Source organism: Stigmatopora nigra, chromosome 21 (genome assembly GCF_051989575.1).
Source record: "Stigmatopora nigra isolate UIUO_SnigA chromosome 21, RoL_Snig_1.1, whole genome shotgun sequence".
NCBI classification, from domain to species: Eukaryota; Metazoa; Chordata; class Actinopteri; order Syngnathiformes; family Syngnathidae; genus Stigmatopora; species Stigmatopora nigra.
The window spans coordinates 9,903,433-9,918,883 of record NC_135528.1 but is presented as its reverse complement, the minus strand read 5'-3'; the positions used below and the strand labels follow the sequence as shown (position 1 = coordinate 9,918,883).

At 59.0% G+C, this 15,451-nt stretch overlaps 2 protein-coding genes across 5 annotated transcripts; both read right to left on the bottom strand.

The window, feature by feature from the left end:
* Positions 1–1,280: 1,280 nt before the first annotated feature.
* On the bottom strand, positions 1,281–8,103 carry pdcd6ip (programmed cell death 6 interacting protein). Of its 2 annotated transcripts, none has more exons than XM_077743782.1 (17): positions 7,772–8,103; positions 6,523–6,577; positions 6,304–6,373; positions 6,051–6,178; positions 5,776–5,929; positions 5,477–5,577; positions 4,811–4,942; positions 4,488–4,710; positions 4,279–4,402; positions 3,986–4,163; positions 3,319–3,430; positions 2,835–3,253; positions 2,578–2,712; positions 2,393–2,487; positions 2,181–2,298; positions 1,878–2,095; positions 1,281–1,800 (listed from the first exon to the last, which is right to left on the bottom strand). In XM_077743782.1, the coding sequence occupies exons 1-17, from the start codon at positions 7,975–7,977 to the stop codon at positions 1,593–1,595; spliced, it is 2,676 nt and encodes an 891-aa protein (XP_077599908.1). In that variant the 5' UTR covers positions 7,978–8,103; the 3' UTR covers positions 1,281–1,592. The 2 variants fall into 2 exon arrangements, with proteins under 2 accessions (XP_077599908.1, XP_077599909.1); XM_077743783.1 differs by having other exon boundaries at positions 4,811–4,927; positions 7,772–8,102.
* A 1,621-nt stretch (positions 8,104–9,724) lies between these two features.
* On the bottom strand, positions 9,725–15,061 carry ubp1 (upstream binding protein 1). 3 transcript variants are annotated; one of them, XM_077743690.1, is made up of 16 exons: positions 14,819–15,061; positions 12,729–12,880; positions 12,493–12,569; positions 12,298–12,403; positions 12,115–12,221; positions 11,838–11,990; positions 11,653–11,763; positions 11,358–11,465; positions 11,063–11,262; positions 10,920–10,974; positions 10,754–10,847; positions 10,577–10,667; positions 10,380–10,498; positions 10,100–10,242; positions 9,982–10,033; positions 9,725–9,909 (listed from the first exon to the last, which is right to left on the bottom strand). In XM_077743690.1, exons 1-16 carry the CDS (start codon positions 14,890–14,892, stop codon positions 9,872–9,874), a joined length of 1,680 nt encoding a protein of 559 aa, XP_077599816.1. In that variant the 5' UTR covers positions 14,893–15,061; the 3' UTR covers positions 9,725–9,871. The 3 variants fall into 3 exon arrangements, with proteins under 3 accessions (XP_077599816.1, XP_077599814.1, XP_077599813.1); XM_077743688.1 differs by lacking the exon at positions 14,819–15,061 and adding an exon at positions 13,504–14,570 and having other exon boundaries at positions 10,754–10,844; XM_077743687.1 differs by lacking the exon at positions 14,819–15,061 and adding an exon at positions 13,504–14,569.
* Between the last annotated feature and the right edge of the window lie 390 nt (positions 15,062–15,451).

The following is a 15,451-nucleotide window of genomic DNA, read 5'->3' as shown; positions in this document are numbered from 1 at the left end:
AAACTTTGACAAAGACGTGCCGAGCTACCGTCAGACTAAAGCAATTAGGCTCACGCTCGTGTACTTCCAAACACCAAAAAAAAAAAAAAGGATCAGAGAGCAGGTCCATCCTCGTGTGTGGACTTTACGTGTTCTACCTACTTCTACTCACTTCCCTCCCACATTCCAAAATGACACGTGCTAAGCTAGCCGCTTGCCTAACACTAGCTACGAGTGCCAACGGCTGACCTTTGTCTCCCCGTGCCCCGCGACCCTGGTGAAGATAAGCGCTTGGGAAAATAATGGAAAGCTTTGCTTAGAAACCAGAGCGAGAGAGAGCGGTGCAGCAAATCGCCTCGACTGTCGGAAAGGCCGTCTTGGGAGAAGGTGACATTTTGGGCTCCCATTAGTCTTACTCGTTATTGTCACTGGCGGTGGGCTAGGACGCGAGCCGCAGCCTACGCGTCGTCCCTGGATGACATTAAAAGGCCCCCGTGAGCGAGCTAGAGAGACGCCATGGCGCCCAAATCGGACGGATGGATGGAGGGATGGAAAATGTGGCAAAAAAAAAAAAACAGGCAGCACGGGCCAACAAGCAAAAGCAGGTTAGGGTAAGGACGCCCCCTCCGTCCGCCAACGTGGCCGCGCATCCGTCCGGACGTCACGCTGAGCCGCCATCTGCCACGCGCGAGCGCGCGGCAGAATAGGCGCTACTTCACAGCCAGAGAGTGCCATGTAAAGAGAAGGGGCCAGTGGAAAGAAACCAAAGAAAAATGGCAAGAGCGGTGCTGCTGCAAAAAAGGTGAGTGGGAGGGAGGAAAGACAATAGCACGCTCGCAATCTCTCCACTCCGACAAATTTACCGCGTTTGTCTCAGAGGCTAACGCAATGTGGAAGAAATTCACTCCTACACTGGCTCTCTCGCTGCAAATCGCACTCCCTCTCAAGCACCCTCCCACCCACGCGCACATTCTCTCATGGCTAACGCACCGTCATTAGCGTTAGCCTCTCTTGACAACCATTTAATATGTGAAGATGACCTGCGGCGGGGAAAGAAAGCCACGCCGTTGAAATGGAGACCTCGCGGGAAGGCAATTTGCATGTCATTTAAACAGGGAGGTCTGAACCCCACAACCGCCCACGCCCCCCGCCGAGCGCCCCGAGGCCCAAGAAAACGGCGGGGGAAAAAGAGAGAGAGAGAGAGAGAAAAAAAGGCAAAAAAATAAATAAAAAAATAGCCCCCAATTCTCAGAGTCGTCTGCGCCGCCACCTCGTGGTCACAAAGAAGACAACAGGTCACATTGCTTTTCTACATTCGTGTATATATATATATATATATATATTCATATTGAAGAAGCGACATTGTCGATGGCCGTGCCTGCAGACATTAGTACAAAAGAAGAGAACCTGGGCGGGCGGGCGTGTGTGTGTGTGTGCGGCTCCAGGAAAGCAGGAAACGTCTTTTTCTTCTCCACGGCCGCCTCGAGTGAGAGTTAGTGCCTTCCGGCAGAGAGCGTGTCCGTTTACCTCGGAAGATTCCACAAGGAAAGGAAAGCAAAGGAAGAGAAGAAAAAAAGAAAAGGAGAAAGGGGTTAAGGTGGCCTCCCGCCGCTTTATTGCTGCGGGTAGTAGTTCTGCTGCGAGGGCTGCTGGGGGTATCCGGGGTAGGCCGGCGCGCCCGGCGCGGCCGGCGCGGCCGGCGCGCCCGGCGGGGGGGCACCCGGGTAGCCGCCCTGGCCCGGGGCCGCCCCGTAGGGCACGTACGGCACGCCGTACTGGCCGTAGGCGTAGGGGTTGTAGCCCATTGGCATCTGGAAGTACCTGCCGGGACGCCGGTGACGTTAGATAGTCGAGCGCCACAACCAGCCCCACCACACCCTCGTCCACGTGCTACTCACTGCGGGTAGCCCTGGTAGGTGGGGTAAGGGGGGCCCTGCGCGCCCGAGGCCGGCGCCGGCGGGGCGGCGGCCGGAGTCGGGTTCGGCGGCGCCGCCGGTCCGGCCGGGGTCGGGTTAGGTGGCGTCGCCGTCGGCGCTCCGGCCACCGTCGAGTTGCCGGAGTTGGGCGGCGGCGGTCTGGCCGGCGGCTGGGATTTGTCTTGGCTCTGCGGGGGGGCCTGCCAATGACAAGGACGTCTCGGGTTAACGGAGAAACCGCCGCCTACTCGGGAGCCTAGACGGGAGCCAAAGGCGGGCACTTACGAATATGGTGCGGGGCGCCGGGGTGGGTCCGGCTCCGGCGCCGGGGGGTTGGCTCTGGTACGCCGGCACGTTGAAGTTGGGGGCGCTGGGCTCGCGAGCGATGCTTTGCTGCAGCTCCCTGGAGAAAGGAAAAGAGGAAGGGATTGAGAGGGGGACGCTCCGGGCCCCCGGGGGGTCGGGCTAGATCATCCCAGCCTTTGGGGATAACTCACTTGAGGAGCTCGTCCCGCTCCGTTTTGCGGGCAAAGACGATGTCGCAGCATTTGTTCTGGAACTTGAGCAGGATCTCCGTCAGGTCGTTGTAAAACTGCAGAGAAAAAAAGGCTTTGTAGAGCCGGGGTCCCGGTTTCGGTCCCACCGATTTGGGGGGCGCCGGCCGGCTACGGGGACCACGCACCTTGGTGCCTTCGCGCAGGTTGCCGGAGAGCTCCACGTAGCTGTCGTAGGCCAAGGCCAGCTTCTTGAGGACCTCCTCGCGGCGCTCGGCCTCGGCGCCGGAGCGCTTCAGGCCGCTGAACTCCTGATGCGACACCTACACGGATGGGGAGCGGTGAGACCAAGGACGTGCACTGGCCGCCTCCCCTGGCCGCCTCCCCTACTGGCCGCCTCCCCTACTGGCCGCCTCCCCTCCCCCCGGTGGCCACGGCATCCCACCTGAATTTTCCCCAGCAGCTCCTCCTGCCGGCCAAGGCCGTCCCGCACCCGGTGCTCGTGCTGGCCGTAGAGCTGCTCCAGCCGCCCCCGCGAGAGCGGCTCCTCGTCGATGGCGCCGTCCTTGGCCAGCGCCGCCAGGAAGGTGGCGCACATGTCGAAGGTCACGCCCTTGACGTCGGCCTCCAGCGCCTCGCGCTCCCGCTTGAGCTGCTCCAGCTGGGCCAGGTGCGCGCGCAGCGCCGCCGCCGCCTCGCTGCCCTGCAGCGTCTCGGCGGGGTGGGCGGAGGGCAGGCTGGCGCTCAGCTCGCTCTGGGGCTGGCACAGCAGGGCCATGCTTTGGCGGTGGGCTTCGTAGTGCTCGCGCACCACCTGGTCCGCCTGCACGGCCTTGTCTAGGATGTTGCGGAAGCTGCCGCCCTCTGGCCGGAAAAAGGAACAATCAACAAGAATGCCCCCCCCCCTTGGGTCGGAGGAGCGAGGCTACCTGAGCGAAGGGGCATGTAGAGATCCCCCGAGGGGGTCCTGTTCCAGCGTTGGTTGAATTTGGCCCGCAGGTCGTTGTCCGTGCGCTCCTCGTCGTCCAGCATTTTCAGCGCCTGAGCAAGGAAGGGCGGGGGAAAAGGCGTCACGGAAAAGGCTAATTCCCGCGGGGGGGGGGAAGCCGGGGGAGGAAAACTGCTTCTTAGTATCGGGTTTTTTTTCTTTCTTGCTTAGGTTTGCTTTTTTAAACAATGGTGCCTACTTTGGGGCTCCTCTTTTTGCCAGTTTCTCAACAAACTTGGAAGCACCTTTCAAGCGGAGCCCACCGTCTGTTTCTGCGCACCAAAGTCGGTGTGCGTGCTTGGCCTTCAGATGAGTGGAAGGGATTTGGAATGGACATCCCGGGCTGGGATTCTGGCCAGTAGGAACCGTGGCCAGCGGCCGCGTGTTTCAGGCGGCTCCGTATGATCTGGCCCCTCCCCCGTTTCACAATTTCCAGCTTTGAAAAGCGGGGAGGGGGTTTGGGCCGGCCACCCTTTTAGGACAGGGTCCTCGCCACCCTTTGCTTGGGGGGGGGCTAAATGGCGCCTCGGCCCACCCAGATTCCTCAGAGGCCGGGCGAGCCGGACGTCAAATGGGACGTCAAATGGGGCGGCGGCTCATCCGCTCACCTCGTCCAGAATCTCCCTGTTGCGAGTGAGCAGCTCCGGCAGGTCCCGGATGAGCTGCTGGATGCTCTCCATCCCCCCCTGCTGCACCACCGAGCGCGACTTCTCCACGATGGACGGCGGCACCGAGTCTCCGGAGAGGTCCTCCAGGGCGGCCGGGAGGTTGAGCGACGCCAGCACCCTGGCCGAGAGCCCACACGGCGTTCCCGTTTGCGGGCCGGGGGTGCGCGAGCGGCGACGGCCCACCCGTCCGTCTGGCCTCTCCGAGGGAGGAGGAGGAGGAGGCGCCGGCTTACCCGTTTGCCAGGTTGGTGGCCTCGCGCATGCTTGCCACCAGCCTGTTGACCGTCTCCGACTTGCGCTGGCTGTACGTGGCCATGGACTGCTGCACCGCCATGGGAACCATCTTCTCAAACACGTCTGAAGAGAGCGCGGCGGGCAATTGATGCCTTTTAGGACCTCAAGCCCAAAGCCGCCACCCCCCCCCCCCCCTTCCGCGTCCTACCCGCAAACTTCTGGCTGAGTGGCGGCGTGACGGCGGTGGCCTTAACCAGCGCCGCCTTGCCGATGGGCTCCAGGTCCTTGACTTCGGGTACGCGGTCGTGGTAGATGAAGTCGTTGTCTTTCTTGGCGGCGGCCAGCGCTCGGTTGATCTTGTCCGTCAGGTCCTTGACGCTGATGTACTCGTCGTAGCGCGACGCCACCGTCTTGGCCAGTTCCGCCGCGTGCTAAAAGAAAACAAAGGAGGGTTGGCGGGGCTACCTCCGGAGTCCCATTCCCGGGCCCAAAGGCCGAGGGCGCACGGGAAAGTCCGTGTCCCGGCGCTACCTGCAGGCGGGCGATCTCCTCGCCAAAGCGCTTCTTCTGCTTGGCGAGGACGCTCTGGTGGAGCTCGGCGTTGGCCTGCATGATGCAATGCTTGGCCGCCAGCACCGGCAGAACTTCCTGAAAGTAAAAATACTGACCAGGGAGAAGGCCACCACAGAGCGGGACGCACGCAAACACACCACGCACGTGCACGGTAAACGAGGCAGCCCGACGACAACAATGACAAGAAAAGCGGGGGGGGGGGGATGGTTGGAGGGAGGACAAAACCAAAGAAAAAAAAGAAGGAATACAACAACGGGAGGGGGTTTGGGCAGACGTCACCACAAAGTATGCAGAAAGAAAAGGAAGACAAGCAGAGAGAAAAGAGAAGAGGCTGTGAGTGTTCAACCTTGGGCACCAAAACATGCACGGGCAACGGACGGGCAGCAACGCGGGTGCTTCATTTGACACCCGGGGCAGGTCTCGCCCGTTATCGTGGCTCACGAGAGGCCCCGAGTAAGAAAGAGCAACTGGGAGGCGCGCCCTGTGCCTTCCCAGCCAGGCGTGGGCTCGGCGGGGCAAACGGGAAGCCCGGCCGGCCAACGGCCCGGCCGGCCAACGGCACGTTCGGAGGCCACAATAATTGGCGTTTGTCGCCAGCGCTCGGCGGAAGCGTCTTCCACGTACCTTGGGAAGGTTGTCTTTGTACTGACATTGCTTGAAGGCATCGCCGTAAAACTCCGCCGCCTGATTGGACAGCTTGGCGATGACGCCATCCTTCATCCTGTCTGCGCGCCACAAACAGCCGGCGTCATTCGTCAACATCTCCCACGTTTGGCTCAATGGGTTAGGACTAAGTCGCCCTGACCGTGAGAGCCAGACCAAAAGGTGGCTAATACAAAACGCGTCGTGTGATCCCCGAAAAAAAAAAAAAAAAAAAAAAACGATATCGGCCATGGGCCTAAAATCAAGGCAGTGGGGTCTACCTGTGGTGGCTTTGAGGAAGAAAACTTCCTGAGCCTGCGCCAGCATAATGGCGCTCAGGGTGCCCGCCGTTTCGGGAGCGATGTCCATGGTGGGCTCGCGGTTGAGGGCCGACAGGACCGTGTCTTTGATGTGGCCGAAGGCGCCGCTGGCCAGCTGCGCCGGACGTTCAAAACGGAGCGGAATCACAAGGCCGGGAGGCCAACGGGAGGCCAACGGGAGGCTTGTCCTCGCCGGACAGAGAGTGAAAAGCGGCGGCGGGGCCACCCACGCTCACCTGGTAGTATCTGGCGGCATTTTTCAGGCCCTCGTCGTTTTCCAGGTTCTGCTCGGAGGCGATCTGGCTGGCCAGAGCCGCCGCGTTGAACAGCACGCACGTCTTCTCGTAACCCAGGCTGGGCAAAGCTGCCCGGCCGGCGGGGAAATCGTCACGTCAAGGGCCCACCAAAGAAAGCATACGCCCAAAGCGCCGCCTTGGGAGCGGGCGGGGCCCACCCTTTTGGGACCGGGACCACCCGTTGTTGGCTTACCCATCTTGACGGAGCCGCCGAACAGCGAGCCTTTATCGAAGGCGTCTTTCCACGTGAAGGTTAAGCACAGCTGCGGGAAGAAGAAAAAAAGAAAAAAAAACACGACAGATTCAGGCATTGGTGTATTTCCGCCGCTACCAAATGAGGATTCCCGGAGCCAGACGTGCGTTACGGCGAGCCACGCCCCCGGGGCGCTTCTCGTGTCAAGTGGTCCGTTACCTGGCTTTCGCTGAAGGGAAACTTGGGCTCCACCGCGCACAGTTGGTCGTAATATCTGCACACAGCACAGGATTGGACAAAAATCAGCCAAATTCACTTCATTTTGAAATGTATTGCCTTGTTTTAGGACTACTTATTTGCGCGTGCCCTTCGTGGCCAAGCTTTAAATGTCGTCGCACTCGTACGACGACAGTAAAGGAAGGCGTCGGAATACGCCGGAAGCGACCGACGGCTCGGATTGGAGACAGTCCCGCCAGGACCAGAACGAAAGGGCGTCTCTGCGTTGGCGACGGTCGCCGTGGCAATGTAAACAAACACTCCACTGCTTTCCCCCCGTCCTTGTCGCCACGGTGATAGGAAAGAGCAAAGGTCTAGGGCCGTAGACGACAAGGAGGCACTCGAAACGGCCAAAAGCCAGAAAGGTGTCGTCTCGGCAGAGGCGGAAAAAATCCCCCGAAACTGAGGACATACCTGACGCCTCGCGTCACCGGAATCCCGCCCTTCGCTCGATAACAAGTCCGACGACGACACTGGAGGGTTTTTTCTTTTCTATAGACGACTATTTTACACCAGAATTTGTTCGTACAAATTGAAAGAAATAAGGAAGAAAAGATGAAGCCAATTCAGTCATGATCGTCGTGCGCTTTTGTATTAAAATCTTGATCGAATAGAGAAATGTCCCATTTCGAGACGTTTATTTCAAATATAAAATCTAGAGTTGGGGGGGGGGGGTACTAAACTAATCTGTGGAGGGGGTCATTTGGGACAATGGAAAAGAACTTTAAAAAATATATATATTTCCAAGAATAAGCGTGCATGTACTGCTCTTTTTTTAGGGAGCAAAGCGTTTTAAATGGGGCGCCGGGGCAATCTGTTATGGTCACGTGACGCGAGCGAGCTGGACCGTGTCGAGTTTCCCCTTTTCTCCTACCGGCCTTCGGGGAGGGGGGAGGTTTAATGGAGAGCAGCGGTTGAGCCCTCGTCTTCATTTGACCATAGGAGCGAGCGACGTTAGCGGAAACTTTCCGGCTGGCTCCCCGGCTCAAGTTAGCCCCTTTCAAACGAACTAGCTTAGCCAGCTAAGCTAACCCTCAGCCCAGGGCGGGCGCGGCTCTTCCCAACAGAAAATGGCCGGCTCGGACTCTGGCCTTGGCTCTCCCTCTCCTCTCCTCTCCCTTCCCTTCCCTTCCTTTCCTTTTCTTTCCTATTCTTTCCTCTCCCTCTTTGCGGTAACAGTTAGTCAATTTACCTGAGGAGGATCTCCAAGGAGCTCTCGTGTTTGTCCAGGGGCCTTCCCAGCGCGTTCCGCCGGAGCTTGTTGAGCTCATCCGCGGCTCGGAGGTACTCCGCCTGCTCGTCGCCCACCGGGTAGGTGGACGTCACGTATTTGGACAGCGGCTTGGCCAAGTCCACGTCCGAAGACTTTTTCAGCGGCACGGAAATGAATGTCGCCATTTGGTGCCCCGCGACTGTCTGTCTGTCTGGGCTGAGGGAGCGAGCGAACGAACGAACGCAAAACAACAAGTAACAATTCACTTCCTGGAGTTGCTCTGTCAAGTGACGACAACCGAAGGCCCAGTGCGCGTGCGCTAGTCACAACACTTCCTTTTTAACCTCTTCCTTGCCGCAGCTCACGTGCCATTGCCCGTGACCCGATGGCAAGCTCACTAACACTTGGAAAATGAGACGAATTGCGATACATTTTGTCCTCAGGGGTATCCATCTCGTCGCAAACCTTTGAGTCTTTTAATATCCTCCATTTTTGTACACTTTGTTTTAATCGTAAGCCATGTCGCTTTCCATGTATGCAAAATGACCAGAATTGTCATGAGTCCCCCCTCATTTAAACGAGGAAAACGTCTGAAAACCATTGAGGCCTTTCACTGAGCAATAAATGATAGAAATGGAGTCGACGAAAAAGATGTAAATGATGCATCAGGAGAGTAGAAAAGGTTCTGAAATCATTTATTTCCAACACGGCGCTTTGTGCATCCGCGCACACGCCACAAGCACAATCTTTGACGTTCGGGTCGGTCACGAAGAGTGATTCCCTGGCTCAGACACACACACACACACACACGCGCGCACACTAACCCGGCCGGCCCTTGACTTTGATTCTTGTCGGACATTTTTTTGTGTGTGTGGCAGATAAGAGGATGAAGGACTAGCGACAAGACACGCTCATGATTTGTCCATTTGTCAGTGCAGGCTTGGTCTCATCTCCAAAAAGTAGAACAGGACAAGACGGGACGTCGGACATCACCTCCCCATTTCCACATGCAACACCATTGGCATTTCCACAAAACTCTACGTATAACCCAAAGCAAGGTGTTTTTTTTAGGGGGGGGGGGGTGTCAAAATAAACAACGACATGCACATTCACACATGGAGGACTACAAAGAAAAAAAAGAGGGGCAAGAGTCAATGGAAAAAAGGTGTCCAACTACCAAAGAATCCTAGGCAATATATATAGATTTGTATTTTTTGTCCTCCTTAAAAAATCCTGATGGTTAAGGCTTGCATTTTGGACTTTGACATTTTCAAAACATTCCAATTGACCAAAAAAAATGTGTATTCTTCCATGATCAACGAGTTTAAAAGTCCCCCCCCCCCCTCAAAAAAAAAACTGAAGTGAGAGCACTGAGCTTCTCGCAAAAAAGTTCTTTTTCAGTTCTAGTGAATTAGACGGACCACAAGTCAAAAAAAAAGCCCAGTGACATTTCATCGATGCAATTGGAAGCCTATTTTCTTACCAGCGCGGCCCAAAGCTTCCTTGGCATTTCTCAGATCTTTCACGCTCTACATAAAAAAAGGGAACATTGCCAGGAGGCAAACAAAACAAGTGGTCCACGCTTTTGGTCCCTGTCTTACCATCAATCAAGCCGGTCAAAAAAAACGGAGGCTTCACGGGGAAGAAAAAAAAATAGCTGAAAATTGGGCGGGGGATTGGCGCTAACTCCTCCATTTATATAGCCCAGCGCGGTCCGTGGATGGCGTTAAGACGGGGCCTGTTCCTTCCTCCTTTGTCAAGGATGGCCATCACGGCAGTATTGACTTGGCCTGACCTGGTCTGGCCTGGTCTGGCCTAGCCTACATGCTGCCCATCAAGTACAATGAAAAAGGCTAAAAGACAAAGGACAGGGGACAAAGAAGCTAGCGCTCTAGGCAGCGCCTATCCCCCCCCCCCCTCTCTCTCTCTCGCTGTGTTTTCAATATGAAACATTGGAAACTTCCCCCGCATTGTCAGATTCTGACATTTTTACACGTCTCCTTTCTTCACTCGCCTGGGCCGTTTGTTTGTCCGTCCGTCCGATCGATCCACGAAAAGGAAACGGGGAGGAGACTGAGCCTACTTCAGGACCAGATGTAGTCCTTGGTCTCGCTCGTCTGCGGGACGGAAGAGCGCGGCCGAGCTTTAAGCGGCGCCGACGCGGGCGGGACCGGGCCGTCGGGACTCACCTTTGACCGCGGCGATGACGAAGCAGCTCTCGTCCGTCAGGTTGTACACCATCTGCGCGGAACCACAGACGGAGCGTCAGCCGGCGCCAAGCGCCACACGCAAAAGGGGCGTTCCCACCTGGTCGCTGAGCAGGATGTGGATGCCGGTGGGCCCCTGCCGGTACGCCTGCTTGACGGTCCCCGGCGGGAGGCGGCACACGCCGGCCATCTTGCGGATCAGTTCGGCCGCCGTCAGCTCCTCCAGGTACAGGGCGTGGTACACTGTCGGGAAGAGAGAAAAAAAAATCCAGAAAAAGAAAATAAACACCACCACCACCACCACCAGCACCACCAGCACCACCAGCGTCTTTCCTCCCCCGTCCCTCGGAACTGGCCGCCGACGTCCTGGAGCTTCCTACCGTGTAAAGCGGGCGTCGCTCCCCCTTCGCCGTTCTGGCCGCCGGCGTGCCTCTCCGGCGGGGGGCTGTGCTCGGGGGGCTCCTGACACACGTACAGAGTCAAGCGAGGACGCACGGACCTAACTCGGGGGTGGGTGGAAAGGGCCGTCAGGGGCGCGGGGAAAAAGCCGGCCCGCCCGAGAGCCCGACGTACGCACTTGGATTTGAGCGCATTGAAGAGTCGGATCCCGTCGGCGGGACCGCAAATCTGGACCAGGTCGTCCCGGGTCAGCTTTAACAAATCGCAACCTGAGCAAACAAAGAACGCCGGTCGGCGTCAAGCCACGACGCTCCACAAAATGTCCGCCCGCACGCACGCACGCACGCCAAAGTACCTGAGAAGTGGGCGAAGAGCCGCGTGTAAGAGTTGAAGCGGTTTTTCAGCAGCCATTTTTGCGTCTCCTGAATGGACGCGGCGGGACTCAACTGCTACGAGCCGGGGAGACGCCGCCCACGTTAGAAACGCGCCCGAGCGAGCGAGCGCGGGCCGGCGGGACCGACCTCTGTGCCGGCACGGGCGCCGGCTTCCGCCTGGTGATTGGGCGAGGACGAGTCGCTGGGGGAAGAGACGGAGACGTCCACTCCTGGACTGCCGTGGGGCGGGGCGGGCGAGGCGGGGCGAGCGAGGCGGCGTGCTTGCCTACCTGTCGGGGAGCGAGGAGGAGGAGGTGGCACTGGCGGTGGCGCTGGCGTTGGCGCTGGCGGCGGCGGCAGCGCCGATGCCAGCGCCGCCGCCAGCGGCGCTGGTGCCAGAGCCGGCGTAGGTGGAGAGAGGAGTGGACGTGAAGGGGGGAGTAGCTGCCTGATTGGGGGCCACGTAAGCGCTGTCCGTCCACGGCGAACACTAAAAGCCAAAGCCAGAGAAAAGAGTGGGCCAGATCCTTGCTGGGCTCAACGCCGAGCAAGAGCCAAGCAAGCGCTCCGTCCCCCAGCCCTTACGCTGCCCCTCTTGGCCAGGGAGTCGCCGCAGTCGGCCGGTAGCGTCCGCTTGCTGGACTTTTTCAGCTCGTGGTCGCCCGCCTCCTCGATCACGGGCTCCAGTCGGCTCTGTGGGGCGGGGCCAAAGTTAGCCGGCGGGGCCAGAGTTAGCCGGCGGGGCCAGAGTTAGCCGGCGGGGCCAGAGTTAGCCGGCGGGGCCAGAGTTAGCCGGCGGGGCCAAAGTTAGCCGTCGGGGCCAAAGTTAGCCGTCGGGGCCAAAGTTAGCCGGCGGCGCCACGCTCAATACCCAACTGACCTCGGACAGGATAGTGGTATCGTAAGAAGGCCGGTACTTCTCCTTCTCCTGAGCGCTGCGCTTTTCCATCTTCTCGCGGTCCGTTTTCTGCTTGCGATCCGCCCCTTTTGGCTGAAAAGGACCAGCGTCTTGAAAACGGAGGTCCGGGTGGGGGGACCCGCCCTCGGGCGGGAGGGCCTTCCCACCTTGAAGACTTTAATTTGGCAGGAGGCCGAGTGCAGGTGCTCGCCGTAATCGCCGGCGTCTCCCGGCGCAAAGGTGTCGATCTGAATCCTGAAGGGGACGCCCTTCTCGCCGCCGTGCTTCCGTGGCGTGAACTCGGTGCTGATGCAGTGGACCTGCGGGCAGGGTGGGAGGACGGGGGGTATCGTTACCCGCGACGAGACGGTGGCGGCCCACCCGCTCCAATGTCCGTCCGTCCAAAAAAGGACAAGCCATACGCCCACGGCGAGTCGGCCTCACCTGCACAAAGACCGAGGCTCTCTTGTTCAGGTCCCACAGGAACTCGGCGGCGTTGAGCTGGGAGGGGTGCGTCTTGGGCTCCACCACGCCCACCGACATGGGAATATCTGTCCGGCACAATATCCGTCTGCTGACCCCGCCCGGCGCGCGTGTGGCCCAGGCCAGGCTTTCGTGGCGGGTTACCGATATCCAGCAAGCGGTCGCCGGGACGGTTCCACTTCCATCCCTCCAGCTGCTGATGTTCCGTGTACTGAAGGCGTCGGTCGTGGAACACCACTCGCACCGTGCTCTGCCGGGCGGGCGGGAGGGCGGGCGGCGTTAAAGGCCGGCTTACGTCACGTGGCGCAAAAGCCGGGTTACGTCGCCCCGTGCCCTCACCTTCACCATCTTGTTGGTGATCTCCGGTACCTCCCCGGACTTTCTGTTGTCCAACATGCGCACCTCGTAGGACTGGCCTACACGGCACAAAGGACATGGTTCGTGAAGGGCGGCTCATGGTGGGATTATCTCCGTTAAACTTTGGAGCGGCGCGGGGTCGGCACGTCCGGCGCCCCGGGTGGATCCGGCCCAAAAAAAAAAAAACCTCGACGGAGACCGGCTCCCTCCCGCTTGACCTTGGTTGAGGTACGTGAGCGTCTCGTCGTGCAGCTTGACGGCCGGCGAGGTGGCGGCGCACAGCACGTACTGGAAGGGGGGGTTCTTGCTGTCGTTCTCCGGGGCCAGGCCCGAGTCCTCCTGCTTGAAGATGGGCAGGGCCAGCACGTCGCTGAAAATAACAAACAGACAGACAAAAGAGAGCGCTGGGTCAGAGAGAGTTGGCGTCAAGCGGGGGTCCCGGCCATTTCGGAGAACAGCAAAACTAGAAGACTACGTCACGTTGGGTATTATTGAAGGGGCGTTCCCGAGCCGACGTCGTCGTCGCCGACGCCGGCAGTTTGACGAAGACCACGCGGCGGAGATAAAGGTGGCCGCGGGCCCACGGCAGATAAGAGCACTCGTGTGCGTCAAACAAACGGCTCGTGCGGGCGGTGGCTTCGGCTCGGGCGGCAAATTTGGAGCTGGCTCTGAAGGTGGCACGTTGCCAGCGTTCCTCCCAATGAATAAACTGGGGGCATGGATTGGAGCTGGATTGAAAAGCGTCTCATCTAAGGTGGACATGCTAGCGAGGGGCGGCGGGGAGGGTCAAGCGGCCAATAAAAGTCCCTCGACAGCCCCTCAACCGTGGCAACTAGTTGGACCCCCGTCCGTCGGGTTCCTGACGCGACGGGGGAACCACGGCGACCGCCGGTGGGAGTGAATTGCATACTGGGGGGGGGGGGGGGGGGATATTGAGCAAGTCTCGGCCGCACGGGCGCTTCTCTGTCTGGAGCAGGCGTCAAGACCACCGACCTCATGCTGTAGGCCGCCGCCCCCAACTCCTGGCCGATGCCCGAGAGGCTGGCGTCGAAGTCGTGCACCAGCCCCGACTCGATGGTGGCGTCGTCGATTTTCAGCACCCAGGCCATTGGGCCCAGCTCCTTGTCCTCGCCTTCTACTTGGGGGGCCGCCAGCTTGTCACTTGGAGTGGTGGTGGTGGAGGGAGGGGGGTGTTTACTGTGCGCTGAGGACGAGGAGCGAGGAAGTCCGTACGTCCGTCCGTCCGCGCTCTCTCTCGCTGGCTAATTTAGCCTAGCCTAGCTCACTAGCCAGGCAAAGCCAACAGAGACGCAAGACAGCTCCATATTAGTCCACATTTGGCGGGCGTCACAGTAGCTATGCGGTGAGCCGGTCCAAAATGTTCACTCCAAGCCGCCACGCTATTAAGTTTGTGGCCCCGAAATGACGGTCGTGACTCGGAGGGAGAGGAACGTCAATCTCACATGCTAACAGTGCTAGGCTAGGCTGGGCTAGCTGCGGGTCGGGACGTTTTCTCCCCCCTCTTGTTTTGTTGCCCCCGTCATAAACGGCAAAGTCGGACAAATGGAGGCGAGTGACTAGAGGGAATGCTGGATTGTTTTTGTTTTGTTTTTGTTGGTCGGGCGGCTCGGGTTAGTCCATCCCCGGCTCAGCTGTGGACGGTCGGGCTACCTAGCGTGCGACAAGATCCTGTCGCGTCTCGTCGCTTTGGAGTCAATGTCCGGGATCTTATTCGCCTAGTCGCAGCTCCCCCGGCCACGACCCGGCCGCTCCGAGCGGTGTGGTCACCAGGCCGGCTCGCAGGCGTCTCCTCGCCGCCGCGGTCCTTGAGCCCAAAGCCGAAGAAGCGCGCAACCGGGCGTCGACATGGCTCCTCCGCGCCCGACCCGTCGTTGGCTCTGCAGAGTCCGCACTGTCGAGGTGCTGTTTCTCCGGCGGGCTCGGCCTCTCGCTCCGGAGCTTTCTCGCCGGCCAATCGGCGCGCGCCTGTCAGAGCCGCTGCGACCGCTGGGCCAATCGGCGACGGTGTCCGTTATTTCCGTCATTTGGCAACGGCGACCGCAAACCCCGCCCCGTTTCGACCGCAAACCCCGCCCCGTCCCCCTCAATCGATCACGCAACGCTCCCTTCTTTTTGGTGCCTCCTGTTCTGTCATTCGCTTGGAGGTCTTTGTGGTGACAGGGAAAAGTAGACGGCCGCGTTCGTCACGGCGAAACGTTCGCCGCGTCAAAGTCAACGTCAACGAAGACGACGCGGAAAACGAGAGGAAAACAAAAAAAGAATCAAGAGGCTAAACACGGGAGGGTACCGTCGCTGTCCTGGCTCGTGTGGCGACGGCGCGCTCGCCCTGAAGTTCTCGATGCAAGGCCGCCAGAAGAGCATCGCGCCCGGCGCTGCTCCACACGATGTCTCTCTCTCTCTCTCCCTCCTCCCCTACTCTTGCTCTCTCTTTCTTGGTGAATTAAAAAGGTCCAAATCAATCAGCCGGCCGGGCCGGGCTGCGCCGAAGTTCCGAACTCGCGATCATGACAGCACTAGTTCGTTGTCGCAGGCCACGCAGGTGCTCCTCCGGTATTCGTTCTTCGGGTCAATCATTGAACCGATCGACCGACTGAGCGGTCAAAGTGTGCAAGAGTGACGGGACGGGGTGGGCTGAGGACACTCTTGCCAAGGTGGAAATAAATAGGGGACGGTGGGGGGATTATTGCAATTCTGCAGGGGGGGGGGGGGGGGGCAGACACCTACATTGTTGCATAATAATAAGGAGTGGGGGGACAACACCCAACAACTAGCAACTGACGGGTTCCACCCATTCGTATTTTCAGAATGTCATTTTTTTTCTCTCCTAGTTAAGACTTGTAAAACCCTTTAGCTCTCGACTACCAGAAGTTTTGTCATCCTTAATATCTCCCACCCAGTGAGTGCATCTATCCCATCGCAT